Source organism: Littorina saxatilis, linkage group LG3 (assembly GCF_037325665.1).
Source record: "Littorina saxatilis isolate snail1 linkage group LG3, US_GU_Lsax_2.0, whole genome shotgun sequence".
Lineage (NCBI taxonomy): Eukaryota > Metazoa > Mollusca > Gastropoda > Littorinimorpha > Littorinidae > Littorina > Littorina saxatilis.
In genome coordinates, this window is record NC_090247.1 from 8,338,069 (window position 1) to 8,359,859 (window position 21,791).

Consider the following 21,791-nt stretch of genomic DNA (forward strand, 5'->3'; position numbering starts at 1 on the left):
AGCATCAAAAGGTATCAAGACTCTCTCCGTTATGCAAGATCAAAAGTTGACTTTGCTGTTGGTAACGGCCTTTACATGTTACCTTCTGATCTCCAGCTGCAGATTGGAACAATAACAAATTATAACAATGAAATCATTATTGCTAGTGACACCCAGCCGCTTGGAAAGGGTGAAGAACTGAATTCAGAAATCAGAACGATGCTACAGCCATATCACAATGAACAGAAACAAAGCGTGACAAGTGAAGATCACGCTGCAGGTGAAGATCATTCTGTCACTAGTGATGATCAAGCTGTTAGTATTAGTGATGATCATGAATCGCAGAAGACTGCTCTAGTAATTGGTGGAGTGGGTGTAGGCTTACTTTTGCTTTATTCTCGTTAGCAGAACACCTGCAATTAAAACTATTAGAGTCCAGAGATGTTCAGCCATGAAACCAACAACTTTACCTGCAAAAGATAACAGCCAGCTAACAATTGAACCAATGATTCCTGGAAGTGCATCCAAAGCTTTTGCTGCTAGTTTCTTTAATAGTTCTGCAATGTGTTTGAGTTGTTTCTTTACCCATCCCGGATCAGATGGAGATGAAGGTGAAGGTGGAGGTGGAGGTGTGACAGTGCCACCTGTGAGTGTTAACACTAATGTGCTTATTGCAAATCCTAACGCAGTTAGTATACTAGCTATTGTGATTCCCTGCTCTCTGAAAAGCGTTCTAATTCTTTCAGCAAGAGTTGTGTCTTCGTAAAGGATTCTTTGAATTGTATTTTTTATTCTGCTGACCTGTGTTCTCAGTTGTTCTCTATTGTTACTTAGAACTTCTAACCTTATGGCTTTCTCCTCCTGCAAATCTTTTAAACGCTTAGAAATTCTGTTTTTTACTTCTTGTTCTAGGTTCAAATCATCAGCATCAGCAAGTTTTTGTTTCTCTTTGTTTATATCTTCATCCAGCTGACCTAGTTTTGACAGATTATTTGCTATTTCACCTCTGATGGTTTGTAGTGATTGATTAAGGGCTTCTATTTCTCTCATAGGTAATAGTTCATGTGGAGTCTTCAATGAAGTTTCCTCAGAAAAAGAAGTCTCTATCTCTTGTATAAGTTGATCAGCCTCATCTGCAAGTTTATTAAGATCTTGCAATGGAACAGATTCTATTTGAGTAGCAGTTGGTAGTCCTAGTTCTGCTTGTTGAAGTAAGGAAACAACATGGGAAGATGATGACCGTGTGCTAGGCACAATATCTAATTGCCTAAGTCGATTAGCAGTAAGTTTTTGTTTTAGTGAAACTTTTGATAGAAACTTAGCAGGATTAGATTTATATGTAAGTTGGACTTTTTCTCCTTTATCGCTAGTTGTATATAAATGATTTGCTTCCATTTTGAACTGGTTTGGATCTAAAACATCAGGTTCTTCTCCTAAACTTTTGTAGAAATCTCTAACTTTACCTTCCAGAAGTTCATGTCGTGCCACCTCATAATGCAGTGAATGATGGTAGGGAACCAAAGGGATTGCTTCGCTCATGTCGTCCGCTGGCTCAAATAAATCTTCAAATCCACCTTCTGCCATTTGTAACTTATTTTTTATTTTGAAAATAAAAAAAGATGGCACAATCGTTCGGTTCTGTTCTTGATCCTTACAGAAGGCTGAAAGAACCTCTCGGGGTAAAAGGAATAAGGCAAACAGTTATAGTCACAAATAATCCTTCTACTATTGATCAGAATGAAATACTTACTGTTAGGTTTCCTAATCTAGGTAAGAACGATGTTATTGTACCAGGCACTGTAAGACTATCATTCAAATTAGAATTAGAATCTGGCTCAGATGCAAATAGGACTTTGGCTTATAATGTAGGAAGAGCAATTGTGAGGAAGATTACTGTCAAACTGGAAGGGCGGGAAGTGATGTCATTGAATAATGCAGATGTTTTTTTAGTTTACGCAGATAATTGGTTGACTGACAATGAAAAGAAAAACAGAGTGTTTCAAGGGATTCAGTCAGACAATGGGATAAAAGTTAGAATAGGAGCCGGAGATAAAGCTGACAACAAAAAAGATAACGCTGTCAATGTTGCTTTTGGAAACAAATTTTGTATTCCACTTGACTTTGAACTCATAAATTCACATCCTCCCTTCTATCAAGGAGCATTGCGTGACAGGCTGTCATACGACCTGACTTTCAATAGTTATGATCGTGTTATGCTTTCACAAGACCCGGAAGCAAAGTATAAGGTGTCTGGAATTTCTTTAGAGTTTGATGTTGTAAACCATCCTGAACTGGCTAGACTTATAGAAAATCAGTACAGTTCTAAGCTGCCTATCTATTATGAAAGAGTGTTGAATCACAGTACACTTTCAAAAAGCCAGGCTGATCCAATCTGGAACATTAACTTGAATACACCAGCTAGGTCAATGAAGGGAATACTTATGTTGTTTGAGGAACCAAAAGATTCATATGAAAGGCAAATAGAAAAGTTTTACAATCCACTAATCAATAGAGTATATTGCACAATTGAAGGGCAGCCAAACCAAATATTTGCATCTGGCATGCTGCCATACCAACACTATGATGAAGCAAGAAAGTACTTTACTGGAGGAAGATTGAAAGACCCAACATCTGATCTTGTGGCTAAAGATCTACATTTACACGGTGTTGGCGTAGAAGATTTCTTGACAAATAAATATGCGTTATGGCTGGATCTTAGAACAACTGACGACAACAAACTGCATGGAAGTGGAAGGCGAATTGAAAACGGATCAGAAGGAATCACAATACAAATTGAAAAGGAAGTAGGGAGTAGTAGTAAATCAGTTAAGATCTACGTGTTTGTTGTGTCAGATGCGCAGTTAAACATCTCTGAAAGCAGATTACAGGATATTGTTTATTGAACGTGTTAAAATGAAGTATCTAGATTTTCTTCCAAAAGATCCACACTGTTCTTTGATTTGTGGGGCAACAGGTTGCGGCAAAACAAGATATGTTTTGGATTTATTACAGACTGTTTACATAAATCACTTTGAACACATAGTCATATTCTGTCCAACCATAAAGCATAACAGAACATACAAGGAGAGAAAATTCATATGGTCTGATCAAAATATATTTATTGTAAATCCTTCTGATCGTCTAAATGTTTGCTTGGAGCATTATTTCGATCTTTTTCAGAACACACCAACACTGTTTATTATTGATGACTGTGCAGCAGAACGTGACATTGTTAGAAAGAAAAGTGCACTAGCAAAGCTTGCATTCAGTGGACGACATGCATTAATATCAGTTTGGATATTAACACAAAAATACAATGCAGTTCTGAAAGACTTTAGAGAGCAACTCAAAACAATAACATTGTTCTATTCAAAGGACCGTGACAGTTTTGAAGAGTGCCTTCGAGAAAATGATGTCATTGAAAACAAACAGGAGAGAGAAAGAATAAAGAATAATCTGAAATCTTCTAAGCACTCGAAACTGGTTTTAAAAACTGATCAACCAGTTCAGTATGTATGTTTGTAGAAATCCTTGCTAAGTTCTTGTCAAGTTCTTACTCAAGTTCTTACCAAGTTCTTGTCAATTTCTTACTCAAGTTCTTGTCAAGTTCTTACTCAAGTTCTTACTAAGTTCTTACTCAAGTTCTTGTTAAGTTCTTGTTAAGTTCCTACCTAAGTTCTTACTCAAGTTCCTACCTAAGTTCTTGTCAAGTTCTTACTAAGTTCTTGTTAAGTTTTTACTCAAGTTCTTGTTAAGTTCCTACCTAAGTTCTTACTCAAGTTCCTACCTAAGTTCTTGTTAAGTTCCTACCCAAGTTCTTACTCAAGTTTAATTACTAGATTTTTATTTTATTCTGCATCAAAATAAAATGAACTGTGATGAATTGCTGATGCAGACTTCTACAGATATTGAAATCTGTGACAGTAGGACTATACCTGATAAAAAAGAAAGATTGTATTCACTTGCTGTTTGTGGAAAAACAAAACACTACCTTGGGCAGCAGTTAACTGTGGAAGAAGTACAACATCTTTCCTCAGAAGATATAGAAAAGTATCATGGACGGTATGAATCAGTGCTTGGTTCTAAGATGGTTAGAAGTATTGGACAGACTGTTATAGGTTTGTACACAAAGATTTTTGGACATTTTACACCTCTCGACTCGGAGGAAGACTTAACACATGATCTAACTCATGACCCTGTTGTTTCCAAGTCCCTCGAATCTCTTGCCTGTGGCCTGTATTATCGATTTGGTGCTTTATTAGTACCATTTGTTGCTGGATTAATTACTTTCAAACACATTAATTTTCAGAATAAAAAAGATGACAGATCAGTTGAAGCAGACAGTGGAGCAGACGAAAATACCAGAAGTGAACACAGTGACAAAGAAACCTGGTAGAGTAGAAGCAGGAAAAAAACTAGCCGAATGGAACAGACAAAAAAAGTTAAATCAAAAGGCAAAGCAGAACATTATGTCTGAGGTTGAGCAGACACCAAACATTCCTGAAGTGACTAAGGTCACACAAACTGATCAAGAATTAAAATCTTCATTTCTATCATACAGAAAAGTAGCTGTAGCAGCTGTTGTTGGAGGAGGTGGATACTTGCTTTACAAACTTTGGCAAGGCAAATATAAAGTGTCAGAAACACCAAAATCAGAAACACCAAAACCAACAAACAAAGCAGTACAAACAATAAAAAAGCCCACAGTAGTACCTGCAGTGGATTCATTTCATATGGAATAATTTTAATATTTTAATTTTGATAACATAAAAATGAGTTCTGAAAAGACAATAGTTAATCTAGTTTATCACGCTGCAGTGATTGGAGGCTTGAGTGTAGGTTACACAATGCTGGGTAAAAGTCTCCTCAGAATGAAACCAGCCGACTTGGGAAAGTTAGACTTCGAAGACGGTGCTAAACTAATTGGTGTTGTGACAGCTTCCTTTGCAACAAAAGACTTCCTGGTGAAGCAAGGAATTATTCCAGAAAATATAAACATGTAAGACAATAAAATGGCTAGCTTGGTTATGATGGTGGGAGGTGCGATTGTAAATGCGCTTGCATTTTCTGGCAGCAACTATTTGTTTTCTAAACTGCAAAATGGTGAAGAGAGGGAAAGGCACAACAAAGCCATGGAACAACTGGCGAAAGCACAGGATGAATACGAGAAGAAACGAATTGCGCAGTTAGACTTTATGAATGATAAACTCAGGCAGCAAGGACATGCAAACAAAACCTTTGCCAATGTTGATGCAGCCATTCAAGAATACTATCTTGTAACTGGAAAGAAAATGAAGACAAGTGCTCCTCCAAAACTGGGTGACTTTTATCAGCCTTCAGAAGAGCAGAAGGTGGGCGAGATTGTTTTCATTGTTATTGGTATGGCTGTTGTTTACTTTATTGCGCGTGCTGTCAAATCTTAATATTCTGTCATTTAAAAAACCATGAGTGATGCTTTGTTATCTAAAATATATTATTCCCCAAAAGGATACTGGAAAGGAAGAACTGCTATTGACAAGCTCAGTGACGCAGCAGGTGTTTCTCAAGATATAGCAAAGAAATGGTTGTCAAAGCAGGCAGTTTGGCAGATCTATTTACCTGCACCAAGAAAAATTACACGACCACACTTTGTTAACATTAAACCGAATGACACTCATCAAATAGACCTGCTGTATTTACCGCATGACACAGTCAGAAGGAAGAAATATAAGTATGCACTGACTGTAGTTGATGTTGCAACAAGATACAAAGATGCTGAACCGTTGACAGAGAAAAGTGCTATAGCTACAGCTGTTGCCCTGCAAGAAATTTACAGACGTGGACCACTAAAGTATCCCAGAATGATTCAGTGCGATGATGGTAAGGAGTTTAAAGGAGCTGTCAACCAGCTTCTGTTAAAACATCATGTTACAGTGAAGAGAGGTATTCCAGGAAACCACAGGTCACAGGCTATTGTTGAGAGCTTTAACAAACAGTTGGCAGAAAAACTGTTTTCATATCAGTACCATCAGGAATTTTTGGACACAGAAAGTAAATTGCGTAACACTGAATGGGTCAAAAGATTACCATCAGTACTTAGAGCAATGAATCTGGAGGTATTTAAAGCTACAGGGTTAAGACCAGTTGATGCAATCAAACAGAAAACAATACCTGTTGCTCCAAAGTCAACAACACCAGTGGCATTACTACCTTTCAATCAGAAAGTCAGATATTTATATGCACCCGGTGAAGCTGAGGGTGACAGCAGGAAGCGTGCAACGGATCCAATCTGGAGTATTGACATTCATGAAATCAAGAGAGTAGTAGAGACAAATCCACCTATATATTACTTGAGAGAACCAGCACCGCAAAGAGCCTTTGTAAAAGAGGAATTACAATTAGTTCCACGTGGTACAAATGTTAAATGATTTTTTATTTCAGATTTTATAGTGTTAACAAAAATGGAAGCAACTTCATTTTTTTAATTTATATTTTTATTTTGAGTTATAAAATCAAACTCACAGCGATGGAAGACTCTGTATTAGAATCTTTATCGACAGTATTTGACACCGTTGAATTACAAGTAACGGATCCTCAAAATGTGCAGTCCAGTGTGCAAGACGCCATTGAACAAATTCCAAACAATTTGTTGATTGAACCTCCAGTAAAAGCGCAGATAGTCAGTTTAATAAAATACAAAACAGTCAGTGATGAGGTGCTAGAAGTTCATGTTTCAACCAGACAACTAGCACTTAATTCTATGGCAGAATTGAATGGAAACTGGGCAGATGAAATGATGAAACGGTTTGAGCAAGCTGCAGAGGATGCAAAGATGAAAGGATCCGGATGGTCAGAAGGTGAAATTCTAAAAATAGAATTGAAGCTAAGTAAATTTGCCCCCATCAGAGGTAGAAGTTACATACCTTTACCTCCTGCTCTTGTCAAAAAACGTGCTGTGCTGAACATAAAGAATGATGATGACAAATGTTTTATGTGGTGTGTTCTGGCAAGACTGTACAGTGTAAAGAAAAATGCAGAAAGAGTGTCTAACTATCATGCATACAGAAATAAACTAAACTTTACTGGTATTGAATTTCCTGTCAGCATTACAAGCATTGACAAATTTGAACAGCAAAACAAACCCATCACCGTAAATGTTTACACGTGGGATGAGGAAGATGAACTGAAACCAGTCAGAATATCAAAGAACTCACCAACGATTGGTGATTGTGATACTAACCATGTTGACATGTTACTAATGACTGATGGTGTAAAATATCATTACACTTTGATTCGTACAATGAGTAGACTGATGGCGAGCACAAGCAATCACAATAGTAAACAAGACTTTTGTAGGCGATGTCTCTTGCGTATTCCATCAATTCATGCAGCACTTATACACAAGCAACATTGTAAGAGCGTTGATGATGCGGTTGTGAAGTTAACAACACCACCGCCAGACAGCAAAGTGTATTTTAAGAATGTATGCAAACTACAGAAAAGTCCTTATGTTGTTTATGCTGACTTTGAATCTATCATTGTGCCATATGAAGGACCTTTACCAAAAGACCTACCTAAAACAGTAACTCTAAGTAATCATCAAGTCTGTTCATATGCATTTATTGTTGTTAGTTCAGATGGTAAACATTCTAAACCGCAATTGTACAGAGGACCTAATGCAGCAAAGAACTTCTTACAGCAAATGAACCAAGTGCGAAATGACTGCTCCAAACAACTGAATCTTTCAGACATTGTTATGAAACCTGAAGACCAAGAACAGTTTAACTCTACCACACAGTGTTGGATATGCGAACAAAGTCTAACACCAAACACAGACAATCCAATAGTAAGAGATCATGATCATGTAAGTGGGCAGTTCCGAGGAGCAGCACACAGCAAATGTAATCTACAATTAAAGTTTGATCCTAAGACTTGGAAGCTTCCAATCTTCTTCCATAACTTGCGCGGTTATGATTCACATCTGATCATGCAGGCAGTAACTGATGAATACAAAGCAAGATGCATTGCGCAGTCTTCAGAAAAGTACATGGCCTTTACTCTGAATAGTTTACACTTCTACGATTCTGCTCAACATCTGATGGGAACACTTGAGTCTTTATCTTCATCACTAACTGCTTTCCCAATCACATGTAAGTACTTTGACAGTGACTTAGTTAGAAAGGGAGTCTATCCATATGAATACATGGATTCGTGGGAGAGGTTTGATGAAGATGAGTTACCACCAAAGGATGCTTACTTCTCACGGCTGAAGGGTAAAGGTATAAGTGACGAAGACTATGAACACGCTAAGACTGCATGGAATAAATTAGGATGTAATACAATGGGTGATTATCATGATCAATATTTGTTGGCTGATGTTTGTTTACTTGCAGATATATTTGAGAATTACAGAAGAACATGTATGAAGCACTACAATCTAGATCCTTCACATTACATATCTGCACCAGGCATGAGCTGGGATGCATTTCTTAGATTTACAGGAGTAAAGATTGACTTGCTATCAGATCTACCTACACTTCAGATGATTGAAAATGGACTACGTGGAGGAATCAGTATGGCTTCACACAATTACTGCAAAGCCAACAACAAATACTTGGACGACTTTGATCCTATGAAACCTTCTAATTACATCATGTATCTAGATGCAAACAATTTGTATGGTTGGGCAATGTGTCAGACGCTTCCACTTCGGAACTTTAAGATCTATTCAGGACCATTTTCACAATGTGTTGTGCTGACAATATTAAAAGCAGGCCCAGACAGTCGAAAGGGATGGATACTAGAAGTTGACTTAGACTATCCACTATCACTTCATGATCTACATAATGATTATCCTTTAGCGGCTGAGAGGTTAAAAGTAAACCCAAGAGAACCTCCAAAGCTGGTGCCCAATCTGTTTCACAAAAAGAAGTATGTGTGTCACTACAGACTGTTACAGTTTTACATTAGACATGGATTAATTTTGAAGGCTGTTCATCGTATAATTTTATTTGATCAAGAACAGTTTATGAAACCTTACATCATGAAAAACACAGAACTGAGAACCAAAGCCGCTGATGCATCAGAGAAAGACTTTTTTAAACTGATGAACAACAGTTGCTTTGGTAAGACAATGGAAAACCCACACAAGAGAAAGGATGTTAGACTTGTTACAAGAGAAAATGAGGCCATCAAGCTGACATCCAAACCACAGTATCAAGACTTTAAATACTTTCATGAACAGCTGTATGGTATCTTAATGAAAAAACTTGTAGTCAAGCTTGACAAACCAGTATTCATAGGCTTTACTGTGCTAGAGTTGTCAAAACTGTTGATGCTTGAGTTTTTGTATGATTATTTGAAACCAAGATATCCCAAATCGAGAGTACTTTACACAGACACAGATTCATTCTTACTTGACATTCCAGCGGATGACATTTACAAAGATCTAGAAGCTGAAAGTCCTGCAGTAAAAGGAAAAGATTCTTTTTATGACACTTGCGACTACCCTAAAGAATCACCATTGCACTCAAATGTTAACAAGAAGGTTATTGGAAAGATGAAAGATGAAATGAATGGGAAGATAATTAAGGAGTATGTTGGATTGCGTGCAAAGATGTACAGTGTTGCAAGTGAGAAAGGGGTGGTTAAAAAAGCAAAGGGTGTAAGCAAACAGGTTGTAAAGTCGAGCATATCGCATGATAACTACAAGGAAGCACTGTTTCAGAAGCGAGTGTTTCACCATGACAACCCTAAGATCAGTTCCGCGCTTCATCAGATCAACACAACTATTGTAAACAAGAAATCTTTAGATGCTAATGACACAAAGCGCGTTTATTCATCACCAGAATATTCTTATGCAATTGGCCACTGGAGAACAAACGCAAATAGTCTGAGTGTGTAATAAGAATTTTTGTCAATCGGGAAAACCCGCTATGACAGCTTTGTTTTGACTGCAGCGGGGGAGAGGAAGTTGCTTGCGTTTGGGAAGTGTTTGTGAAAGGGGAGTACTAGGCTTTGTTGAGTTTCAAAGCAGCCACCAAGTACACTTATCAAAAGCTTGAATAAAATAAACAAGTCAATTGAATAAGTTAACACTCGGCGGCCGCCCGAAGGCAGCCTTTGAAGCGAAGTGAAGCGTAGTGAAGCGTAGTGAAGCAAAGCGTTGAAACAGAGTGAAGCAAAAACAATAACACAGCTGAAGCAGGGTGTTGAAGCAGGATGATTAAGAAGACAGCCAAAGCAGGGCAGGCGCAGCAAACCGTACATGCATGATCGTTACTATATTTAGAATCACGTCATTACTATTTTTGAAACCGTACATGCATGATCGTTACTATATTTAAACACTTGTCTAACAGTGCAGGCGCAGTGTGATACTTCTGTTGTTGCGCACAAACAAGCACTGTAAGTCTAAGACTGGGACTGTTGGAGCTCTGATGTGACAGGAATATGCGGCGTTTCTGACCAGTACTCTCTGTACTCTTCGATCTGGAGCATCTCTTCGATTTGTTTAAGTTTGCCCATGATAAAACTGATTGGCAAACCAACAGTGGTAAATCGCGGAAATGCATAAAGCGATCTAGCAACGGCGCGTAGTCTACGCGCATGAACATCGGAATAGCCAGTTTTTGCTTTCAACCAGTCAGCCCACGTTTCTTTCATTCTCCCTTCTTTTCTTTGCTTCTCCTGCCATTGTTTGCACATAATCAAAAACTGTCCAAACTGAATGTAAATTAAGATTTGTTGTGCGTCCTGTCTTTTGAGATTTCTTATCCCTTTTTGCAGTCTTTCCACAATATCTTTTTCATTTTCTGCTTGAGCAAAATAAGCATTTGTGAAAGCTTCTGTGGATATAGCATGGCTAACATCTGCTTGGTTTGAAACGAGATAGTGATGTAAATCACTTGGCGTTGTTGGTTCTACTCTCTTTTTCTTTCCGTCTTTTTCTTTGAACAAATCTTCTATCTTCCTTTTTGGTTTTTTGGGCAGTCTCATTAATCCTTCTGTTTTAGCCTTAACTGCTATTAAGGCCATCTGCTCAAAATATTTTCTATTCTCTTCTAGTACATGCTGTTCTTCTTCTGTCCAAAATTCTGATGGTGTTGGCGCTGGTAGTGGGACATTACAAGCTTGTTCCATGTCAGGTAGAATTAAAGTTGTTGACCGCCTAGAATAATCTAACAATTCTTGATGAACATTTTGCGATTCAAGAAGCTCTTTCTCTAATTCTGCGACATTCACCTTGTTAAATTAAGCACTTTTTTCACTGAAACACAAACACGTCTTCACAGAACAGCACCTCAATACGAAATGGCGAGACAGGTCTGCCTGGTTGCTAACAACACAAACTAGATCGGGTTGTTATCAACACCAAGTGTTGGGCGGACGTGACGTAACTGTTGCTATCACATGATTTAATCTTGTCTTGCCATTGGAGGAATATAGAAGACAGGCTTGCTGTTTGTTTTTACCAGATCAATACGGTAGTTATGGCTTGCCGACGAAGGGCAGATTGGATCGAAACACACGCTGGCTGCAACTAGTTAATATTTCAATGGAAACTAAATTTAGCGTTGCACAGAGAGAAAGGGAGAATGTACGTTCTGGGTTACTGATTCCGACAGACCCGGCATTGGTTCAAAACAACCTTACTTTACTGTATTTTTTTTGTATGGATTTATGCAGTATTTTTCTGATTTTGTCGCATGTTTCATTTTAGTAAAAGTTTAGTCCAGAAGCCTATTTTGCGTTAATATTTAGGGTCTGTCGGAATCGGTGAGCCAGAACGTACATTCCCCCTTTCTCTCCTCTATCCTCTCTGTTACTTCTATCCCCCCCCCCCCTTCCCTCCATTTCCCAGACTTTTCCTCTCTGTTACTTCTATCCCCCCCCCCCCCCCTTCCCTCCATTTCCCAGACTTTTCCTCTCCGTTACTTCTATCCCCCCCCCCCCTTCCCTCCATTTCCCAGACTTTTCCTCTCTGTTACTTCTATCCCCCCCCCCCCCCTTCCCTCCATTTCCCAGACTTTTCCTCTCCGTTACTTCTATCCCCCCCCCCCCCCTTCCCTCCATTTCGCAGACTTTTCCTCTCTGTTACTTCTATCCCCCCCCCCCTTCCCTCCATTTCGCAGACTTTTCCTCTCCGTTACTTCTATCCCCCCCCCCTTCCCTCCATTTCCCAGACTTTTCCTCTCTGTTACTTCTATCCCCCCCCCCTCCCCTCCATTTCCCAGACTTTTCCTCTCTGTCACTTCTATACCCCCCCCCCCCTCCCCTCCATTTCCCAGACTTTTCCTCTCTGTTACTTCTATCCCCCCCCCCCCCCCCCCCTTCCCTCCATTTCCCAGACTTTTCCTCTCTGTTACTTCTATCCCCCCCCCCCCCCTTCCCTCCATTTCGCAGACTTTTCCTCTCTGTTACTTCTATCCCCCCCCCCCCCTTCCCTCCATTTCCCAGACTTTTCCTCTCTGTTACATCTATCCCCCCCCCTTCCCTCCATTTCCCAGACTTTTCCTCTCTGTTACTTCTATCCCCCCCCCCCCCCCTTCCCTCCATTTCCCAGACTTTTCCTCTCTGTTACTTCTATCCCCCTTCCCTCAAACTGTCCTGTATGAGGCCCAAAAGATACCTCTGGCGGTCTTTCTCCACCACCCCTACCCCCCCCCCCCCCTTTTCTGCATCTTCTCCATTCCTCCTCCCCCTTCCCCCACCCAACCTAGTCTGACACCTATTCACACAAGAAAAACTTTCCTCTAACTAACAGTCCCTCACTACATCCATGAGAAGCCTGTGTCCGGTTTTAAAGGCATTCTCCATCACAAATTGTGACGTGCAATTGGACATCGCAAACTCTTTGCCACCGCACTCTCCCCAACCCCAAAAAGACACATACCATGCCTATAGATTCACAAGAAGAAACTTTTCTGCAACATACTGTCAGCTATAAAGCCCATCAAAAGTCTGTTGCTGTTTTTCTCTAGCACTTGTGAATTATTATTGCTGCAAGTATGGATTAACTATGGAGCATTCCCGCTCTAGAACTTCCCCGAAAGAAGTTAGATCATGACTGCGTCTCTATCGTTCCAGAAGACTGATGAACTTTCCAGAAAGGTTAGGTTTTCTGATCACACGGACAGACGTACAAAGATTGCCAAAATATTAACCCCGTTTTTCAAACGTGAGTAAAGCATCATTGCATATTGGGAAAATAATTTGATTCCCCCATCACTAAAAGACAAAAACCCACCTCCAACAAACTGTCTCCGACAAGGCCGATTAGAAGCCTGCGGCCATGTTTCTCCATCACTCTGGAGGCGTTCTCCGCGGCAAACATGGAGGTGAAATCAAACATGGCCACGTCGGCCTGCCCGTAGTGGTTGACGGCGTACTCCAAGTGAGGGAGCTGCTGATTGGTGCAAAAGTCGGCGGCTTCCCGGGCGTAGGATAAGAGCGCCTCATGGTTGACGTTGCTGCGGTCGAGAAGGGCGATGGTGTCTGCACGATCCTGTGCGACAAAGCGTGCAGTTTAAGATTGTTGGCATGGCAACATTGTAAAGATATAAGTGAAGGTACAGTAGTCCCATTATCCATTTTGGTCATTGGGGAGAGAGATGTTAAGAGATCTCAACTACTCTCGGGCCAGCTTCATGAGGGTGGTGCCCACTCCAGACCTGTTTACCCCCATAAGTGTTTTGGAGTAATGCTCAGCCCCAAAAATAGTAATCCTGGCACAAAAATAGTAATCATCCAGCATTCGTCGCCAATTACAACGCACATGAGAACTGTGTCTGCAAAACACAATCATGCACCTATATCCATCATTCACAAACAAAACACATCAGTCAGTTTTTGTAGTCATCATAATTTCAAAGAAGATCACATCAAAAGCACATGCATCACTGATTCTTTTTCTTTTGCTCGTTGTTGGCATTTTTCAGTGTGCCAAGCGCTTCTCCACTGTACTAGCGCTTGCCGAATGAGTGAGGGCGAGACTTCACCACTAGAAGGCTCTCCAGCGTCTCATCAGACAGACATGATCTCTTGTCAGTCCTGTGCTTTTTCAACCCATTTTGCCATTGAAAAAACCCAATGCCAAACATGTGAATGAATAAAAATTATTATTATTATTAATATTTTATTTTTCTATTTTTTTTTTATTTATGAAAATCATAGTCTTGACACGGATAGCGGAATGGCGTATTTTTTGCAGAAAATCGTAATAAATTACGCCAAAATCGTAAGGGTAAACAGGTCTGCCACTCCTCTCCCTCGTTGCCTTTGCCATCCCCAGCCCTGTACTATATACAGTGAAACCCCTTTTTTTGTGTGCATGTCTCAAAACTTACTTCCATTTCTTCTTCTTCTTCAGCGTTTCCAGAATTGTTCTGGTTACGTGTGAGCTCGTTTGCCCATTTGGGTTCCCCACACTATACTCTGAGAGCATAGTCAGCTCACTCCGCTTTCGTTGAGTAGGCATGCTGGGTATTTTCGTGTTTCCATAACCCACCGAACTCCGACATGGATTACAGGATCTTTTCCGTGCGCACTTGGTCTCGTGCTTGCGTGTACACACGAAGGGGGTTAAGTCACTAGCAGGTCTGCACATAAGTTGACCTGGGAGATCGGAAAAATCTCCACTCTTAACCCACCAGGCGGAAGCAACCGGGATTTGAACTCACAACCTCCCGATTAGGAGGCCGACGTCTTACCACCACGCCACTGCGCCCATTTAAAAAAACAAAGTCATTCAACATATCATTTTCTGAGATTTGTGGAGGCTGCAAAAGATGTGTTATACTATGCCACGATTTAGAAAATTTCCTTTTCGGGAAAATCGAACAAATTTAGACGGGCGGAATGGCCTAGTGCATAAGACATCGGCCTCCTGAAAGACCTCCATAACATTCAACAAACTTAGAAGAAAAAAATAAAGAAAAAAGAATGAAGTTTTTAAAAGAAAGATCTTTTCTTTTTTTCTTTCTTTTTTTTGCTGTCCTAAATTAGATTTATGTTCTTGCAAGATCACCCTAAATCAGCTCAACACAAGAAAGATCACAACAAAATGATACAGACCAGATTAGTAATCAGAACCCCCCCCCCCCCCCCCCCCCTCTTTCATTTTGAATTGTAGTTATACATCAACATAAAAACAAAGCAAGATTAAAAAAAAAGCGGCCTCATTTGTTACCTCCGATTTGACTGCTTTGTCTCTTACTAGGCAAAAAAAATAAAATAGTCTGTTTACAGTAACCCGACCGACCCTATTTTTTTCGCGCAATCCTAGACTTTTTTTTGGCATTTCGGAAAAAAAAATAAAATAACGTAAAAATATGGTTTTTTGGAGAAAAAAAAATCCCGACCTACCGACCCTATTTTTTTGGCCTATGTTACCGTAAACAGACTTTTTTTTTTTTTGGCCTTGCATTGTGAGAAAGCTGTTAAAGAACACTGTGCAGTGAAACAGCTATTTTAAGACCCCCAATTTCAGACTTCCTCCCTTTCAAGACCCTGTTTTCTTGGACTTTTTATTCCTAACCTCTGTATATTTACCCCAACTTTCTTCTTCTTCTTCTGCGTTCGTGGGCTGAAACTCCCACGTACACTCGTGTTTTTTGCACGAGTGGAATTTTACGTGTATGACCGTTTTTTACCCCGCCATTTAGGCAGCCATACGCCGCTTTCGGAGGAAGCATGCTGGGTATTTTTGTGTTTCTATAACCCACCGAACTCTGACATGGATTACAGGATCTTTTTCGTTGCGCACTTGGTCTTGTGCTTGCGTGTACACACGGGGGTGTTCGGACACCGAGGAGAGTCTGCACACAAAGTTGACTCTGAGAAATAAATCTCTCGCCGAACGTGGGGATGAACTCACGCTGACAGCGGCCAACTGGATACAAATCCAGCGCGCTACCGACTGAGCTACATCCCCGCCCTTACCCCTACTTTAAGACCTGAGTTTGTCAGATTGTTGGAGGTCTCAAAAGCCGGGTTCCATTGTTTGGTTTTAGCATGTGATACAGCTTTATGCTACATGAAAACATCTCTGAAAATCATCACATCCCACAAATTACCTTAATCAAAACCCGTTTCTCCAGCAAGCTCTGTTTCTTGGCCGTCATGACAAAGTAGTGCGTATCGTCTTTGTAGTAGACGATGTTTTCAAGGTCAATGCCCGTCTTTTCCTTCAGATCCAGAAAGAACTTCTGGTTGAAGATGAAGGCAACGCCGGAGATCTCTTCCACGCCTGCCTCAGCGTAGGAGTTTCTGTTGATAAAGTTTGCAGTGATGGCAATGGCTAGTTTGCCTCGAAACTCCTTCCGCCTGAAACCTGTCAAATAAGAAAGATCCAGTCTGACTGAAGCTTTTCTGAAATTTGTTCATCTTATTCTGTGAACGTGCCTACAGTTTTTCGAAAACTGAGGAAGATGGAAACCAAAACACACTGACAAAAAGACAAAATTAAATATGAATTTTGTGTGCGATTGGAGAACTATAAAAGCAGGATAGAAACAAAAAACGGCAGAATATTTCAAGAACTTTACGTGTATATTTCAGAAATATCGATCTTTGACCTAGCTTTCCACTTTGAAAGTGACCCAAATTTCCCAAGAAGGAGTCAATAAAGTGAAAATGAAAATGACATGAAATGTAGTTCAGAATTTACAGGCAGAAAGGGTCTGTCAAAGACAATGTTCCATTTTTATGCAATATTTTAATGGACAATAAAGTGTTGTTATTGTTATTAACTTATTGTTATTGTTAATTCATGCCCAGGCTCCCAACTGACCTGAGAGTGTGTTTCTTTTCCCGTCAGCACCCACAAGGACGTCAAACTGGTACTCAGCGACAGGATGGTTTTCTGGGTCACATATACACCTCCAGCCCGTGACTGAAAACAACCAGAAAACATGGAAACTGAAATATTTATATAAGAAACAGGTAAAACACAGCAAGAAAAACAATTATTCACAAAAATGTCAGTTTACCATCTCTGATCTATGTTCAAAAGTTCAACAACAGTTTAATGTGCTGAGTGTAAGATAATGCTTCTTTTCACAATTAAAAAGTGGAGCAGACAAGACCTGGAAGCCACGACGTCATTCGTCTCGCAGACTAACCTGATGGTGTGTGACGGCGAACGCAAGAAGAAGAAGACAATTAAAAAGTTATTTCAAACCGGAGAAATATTTTACTTGAGTTTTGGAAACTAAGTCTCAAAATCTCTAACATACTACATATACAATAAACATCGGTAGCAGTATTACATTTTCGTTGGCAAATTATTTTTCATGGGACTGTATTACAGTAGTACAGAAATAATATGACAGTAGTACAGAAAACTGTCTGCCTTATCAAAGAGATGAAAGAAAGTGGTCCAAGTAAAACAGATTTATTATATTAATATATGTATACAGAGTTAAAAAACAAAGGAATACTGTACTCACCAATACAAGAACGAGACAAGACGGTACGAATTTTCGCTTATGGAAGCTTCATCAGGAAAAACAAGAACACAAAAGACAACAAAAAGCAGACGCAACACGGAACGAACAAGGTTTGAAAGAAAATGGAGGGGAAACACGCAAAAAAGGGAAGGAACTCTAGGAACGGAAATGAATGAAAGGGGAGAGAAGTGGTTGGATGATGTCAAGGGCCCAGGCATACTAGACTAAAGGTGATACACCGTCTTGTCTCGTTCTTGTATTGGTGAGTAGAGTATTCCTTTGTTTTTTAACTTTGTTCATCTTACCACAGTCACTTCGTTGTTTAGATATGTATACAGTATATAATAAACCTGTTTTGCGGGAAACACTGTTTCAATCAATCATTATTCAACTGCATGAAATGTTCCTACTTGTAGACTGGTCCTCTGGTGGTTCTATCAAGCCGCCAAACGCCACGTTGACATGGACCTCCACTCCCACAAGTAACGCCACCTTCAGGAGAATGCACTGCAACTGTCGAATACCTGTTGAAACGGCACAATGAACGTACATGTAACTTAAAATCACATGCATGAACAAAGAGGAACATCTGCAAAGTCTATAACAAAAAACAAGATTGAATTCAAGTGTAGTACAGAGGAACCCACTTTTTACGGATATATCCGCTCAGACTGTTAGCTTCAGTCGCTTCCTGTAACGTCCCTACAACGCCTGCATTCCAGTGTGTTGATATACAGTTACTACACAGTTACTACAATTCTGAGTGACCTGCTGCAGCACAGCTGGTCTAGGCTAAAAAAAACTTGGTCAACATAGGTGGAGTAAAAAGTGTTAAGACCCCATAATCAGACTCCCTCCAGTTTTAGACCCAGTTTTCTCAGACTTTCTACTCAGGACGTAGCTGTAAGATGACCCCCAGTTTAATGAATACTAAGCTCCTTTTTAAGATCTGATTTTCTCAGATTTTTGGAGGTCTTCAAATGGAGGTTCCAGTGAACCGGTTTGGGCATCATCTCTACTAAACTCACTGATGCGGTCAATGGCTCCAGCACAGAACTTGCCAAACAACATCTTTTAAGACCCCACAATTAAAGACTCCCTCCCTTTAAAGACCCAGTTTTTTCAGGCTTTTTACTCATAACCTCCGGGTTTAATACTACCTCCCTTTAAAGACCCAGTTTTTTCAGGCTTTTTACTCATAACCTCCGGTTTAATACTACCTCCCTTTAAAGACCCAGTTTTTTCAGGCTTTTTATTCATAACCTCCGGTTTAATACTACCTCCCTTTAAAGACCCAGTTTTTTCAGGCTTTTTACTCATAACCTCCGGTTTAATACTACCTCCCTTTAAAGACCCAGTTTTTTCAGGCTTTTTACTCATAACCTCCGGTTTAATACTACCTCCTTTTTTAAAACGTGATTTTCTCAGATTTTTGGAGGTCCTAAAAGGGGGGTTCCACTGTACCGGTTTGGGCATCAAAACTCACTGATGTGGTCGATGGCTCCGGCGCAGAACTTGCCGAAGAACATCTTGGCCCCGAGGTTCTTGAGATCGGTGATGAGATAGGGCCAGAGGTGAAGGACATTGTTGCGAGAGAATCGATCCCTCTTCTCCACGAGTACAGTGCGGGCGCCCAGGAGGGCACACTCTATGGCGATGCGCAGCCCACAGGGACCAGCCCCGATGATCAAAACCTGGGGAAGAGACATTGAATTGGTGTCATCCCAAAAAATTTTGTGTATGTCTTTTTTACGTCCTTTTCTGCTGCAATCTTTAGACAGCAAGCAACAACCAAAATAAGTCTAAATTATCTTGTCATAGTCATTTTCCTGTTTTTGTGGTTGATTTTTTGTTGCCACAGCAAAGTGCCCCTGAATGTTTTGTTACGTCATTAACTAACAATTCCAATTATTAAATCATCTTGTTTTTGTTGTGTTTTTTAAAATTCACCATGTTTTCAAACATCTAGCTGTCTACAAGCCTTTGGTTCATTCTCATGACATCAAAAGCAATGTTGAAGCAGAAATATTTTGTCTTACGCCGGGTTTTAGTGGATGCATGGTTGTTCCCCTTCTTTCCCTGTTTTCCACCCCAAACTATTTGCTGACCAATAAATTAGTTGGCAAAGACTCAGATACATTAAGTGAGTCACACACAAATCCACCGTATACTGATTGGCAAACAAAAACTATTCACACATGGACACATGCATGCATGCATGCATGCATGCATGCACGCACGCACACACACACATAATAATAATAATAACTGGACATTTTTAAGTGCCTAACCTATGGCTCATACACACACACACACACATACACACACACAGTCTCTCTCTCTCTGTCTCTCGTTCTCTCTCTCTCTCTCTCTCTGTCTGTCTCTCTCTCTCTCTCTCTCTCTCTCTCTCTCTGTCCCTCTGTTTCACTTAAAACAAGAAGAGCAAACGCTCGATCGAGTCACTTTCGCAGTTCTGAATATTATATGAGGCATCAGATGGACAGGAAGAAATTGCTATTCACAACACAATGAGTCACGTTCACATAAAATTTGAGCCCGGTCACTTTTATAGTTTCCGAGAAAAGCCCAACGTTAAGTTGTGTGTTGCCGAACAGAAAAGGCTAGTTATCTCCCTTGTTTTTCTGATAACGTTCGTAAAAGGCTACAGATGTAAATACTTTGATGTAAAGAATAATCCTACAAAGTTTCAATCACATCCGATGAACTTTGTCAAAGATATAAAATGTCTAATTTTTCCTTTGACGCTGACCTGTGACCTTGAAAAAGGTCAAAGGTCAACGAAACCATCGTTAAAGTGTAGAGGTCATTGGAGGTCACGACTAAACAAAATATGAGCCCGATCGCTTTGATAGTTTCCGAGAAAAGTCCAACGTTAAGGTGGTGTCTACGGCCGGCCGGCCGGATGGCCGGCCGGACAGACTAACACTGACCGATTACATAGAGTCACTTTTTCTCAAGTGACTCAAAAATGACAGATCTATCATTGTTCTTCAACAGATGGTCATTGTTTACAATCGAAAGTAAAACATTTGAACAGGAAGAAAATACTTGTCAGTGTCACCTGCATTTGGGTCAATTTGTTTTTGGTTCAACTAAGCCCTGCAATCATCATTGTTTTAGCAAAATAATAACTACAAATAAAGCTTTTGCATCAATACTGTTAAACCCTTAATAATGTAAGATCCACTTGAAGGTATCAATTGCTTCTCATCATAGCGATCGTGTGACGCCATCTTTTGCATTATGATATGTGTTTTGAAATTTCTTGCACTTTTCACATCTGAGAGACTTCATTTTGGAAAAAAGGGTCAAGAACAGAGTCGTCTTACTTTGTTTGCAGTCTTTGTCAATGATCTCATTAAGACTAATTTACACTTAAAATAAATTAATCACTACATGTACTACAATCTAAAACAGCCTTGAGGGCAACTCGACTCATGTTTATTCATATGGCAAATATAATGGCACAGTTGTTTGATGTCAAAACTAAAATTTTCCTGAACCTGCTTACAAACTAGCTATTAAGATGGTAATCCCCATAAGCAGTGCAAGACTAATGGCTCTAGGCCTAGCCACTGTCAAGGATAAATGCTTGGAGAATAGTTTTGCAACTATGTAATAAGCACAGCTGCTAACCATCTGAAGTCAAAATCCAGGAGCCAGGGGGTCCAGGGGGACCGTTTAGTCTTGAATATGAGGAGGGAGAAGTTGTAAAATTCAGAAGATTCCCGGAAAATCCGGGAGGGTTGGCAACTATGAATAAGGATATTGACATGGATGGACAGTTTTACTGTGTCCTACCAGTACAAATAAAGGTGGAAAATTGTTAAATGTCTTTTTTAAAGTTAATGTGAGAAGTTGTTTATTACATAACAAAAACACGAACAACAAATTACAAACAGATGAAAACTAACGAAACGAAACAACAAATCAAATTACGACAAGACTACTTAGCTACACTTTTAACTCAGATTCACTTGTTAACTCTACTTCATCAAGTCAAATGATTTAGGTGATTTTATGAAACACATTACATGATTTATGACACGTAAAGGTGAGTGACATTTTTGGTAAACGCTTTCTTGAGGCTTACTCCTTTTCCTCTACTTCATTCAATCATAAATCTGAAGCTGATTCATTACTTGTTCAAAGTTACACTACAAGCTGGTCATGACCTTGAACTGGTTATACAAATGGGTGTGTGAACTTCAGTCTTTCCCAAGCCCTTCCCTTCAATGAGGAATCTTCGACAAAAAGATCAGGTTCAGCATGAATGTTTTTCTTTTGTGGGTCCCTATGTGTGGGTCCCTATGTGTTGTCTGTAAAGAGTTTTCAAAGCTGGTTGTGGATTTGTATCTAAAA

At 39.9% G+C, this 21,791-nt stretch overlaps 1 protein-coding gene across 1 annotated transcript in view; it reads right to left on the reverse strand.

Moving 5' to 3' along the window:
- The window catches only part of LOC138961530 (F-actin-monooxygenase MICAL3-like), a 101,001-nt gene that overhangs the window by 42,998 nt on the left and 36,212 nt on the right, over positions 1-21,791 (reverse strand). Inside the window, exons 4-8 of the mRNA XM_070333184.1 lie at positions 18,895-19,102; positions 17,819-17,932; positions 16,751-16,852; positions 16,035-16,291; positions 13,208-13,465 (exon numbers count right to left, since the gene is read on the reverse strand). Coding sequence (XP_070189285.1) covers positions 13,208-13,465; positions 16,035-16,291; positions 16,751-16,852; positions 17,819-17,932; positions 18,895-19,102 — 939 coding nt within the window. The remainder of the gene's footprint in view (positions 1-13,207; positions 13,466-16,034; positions 16,292-16,750; positions 16,853-17,818; positions 17,933-18,894; positions 19,103-21,791) is intronic.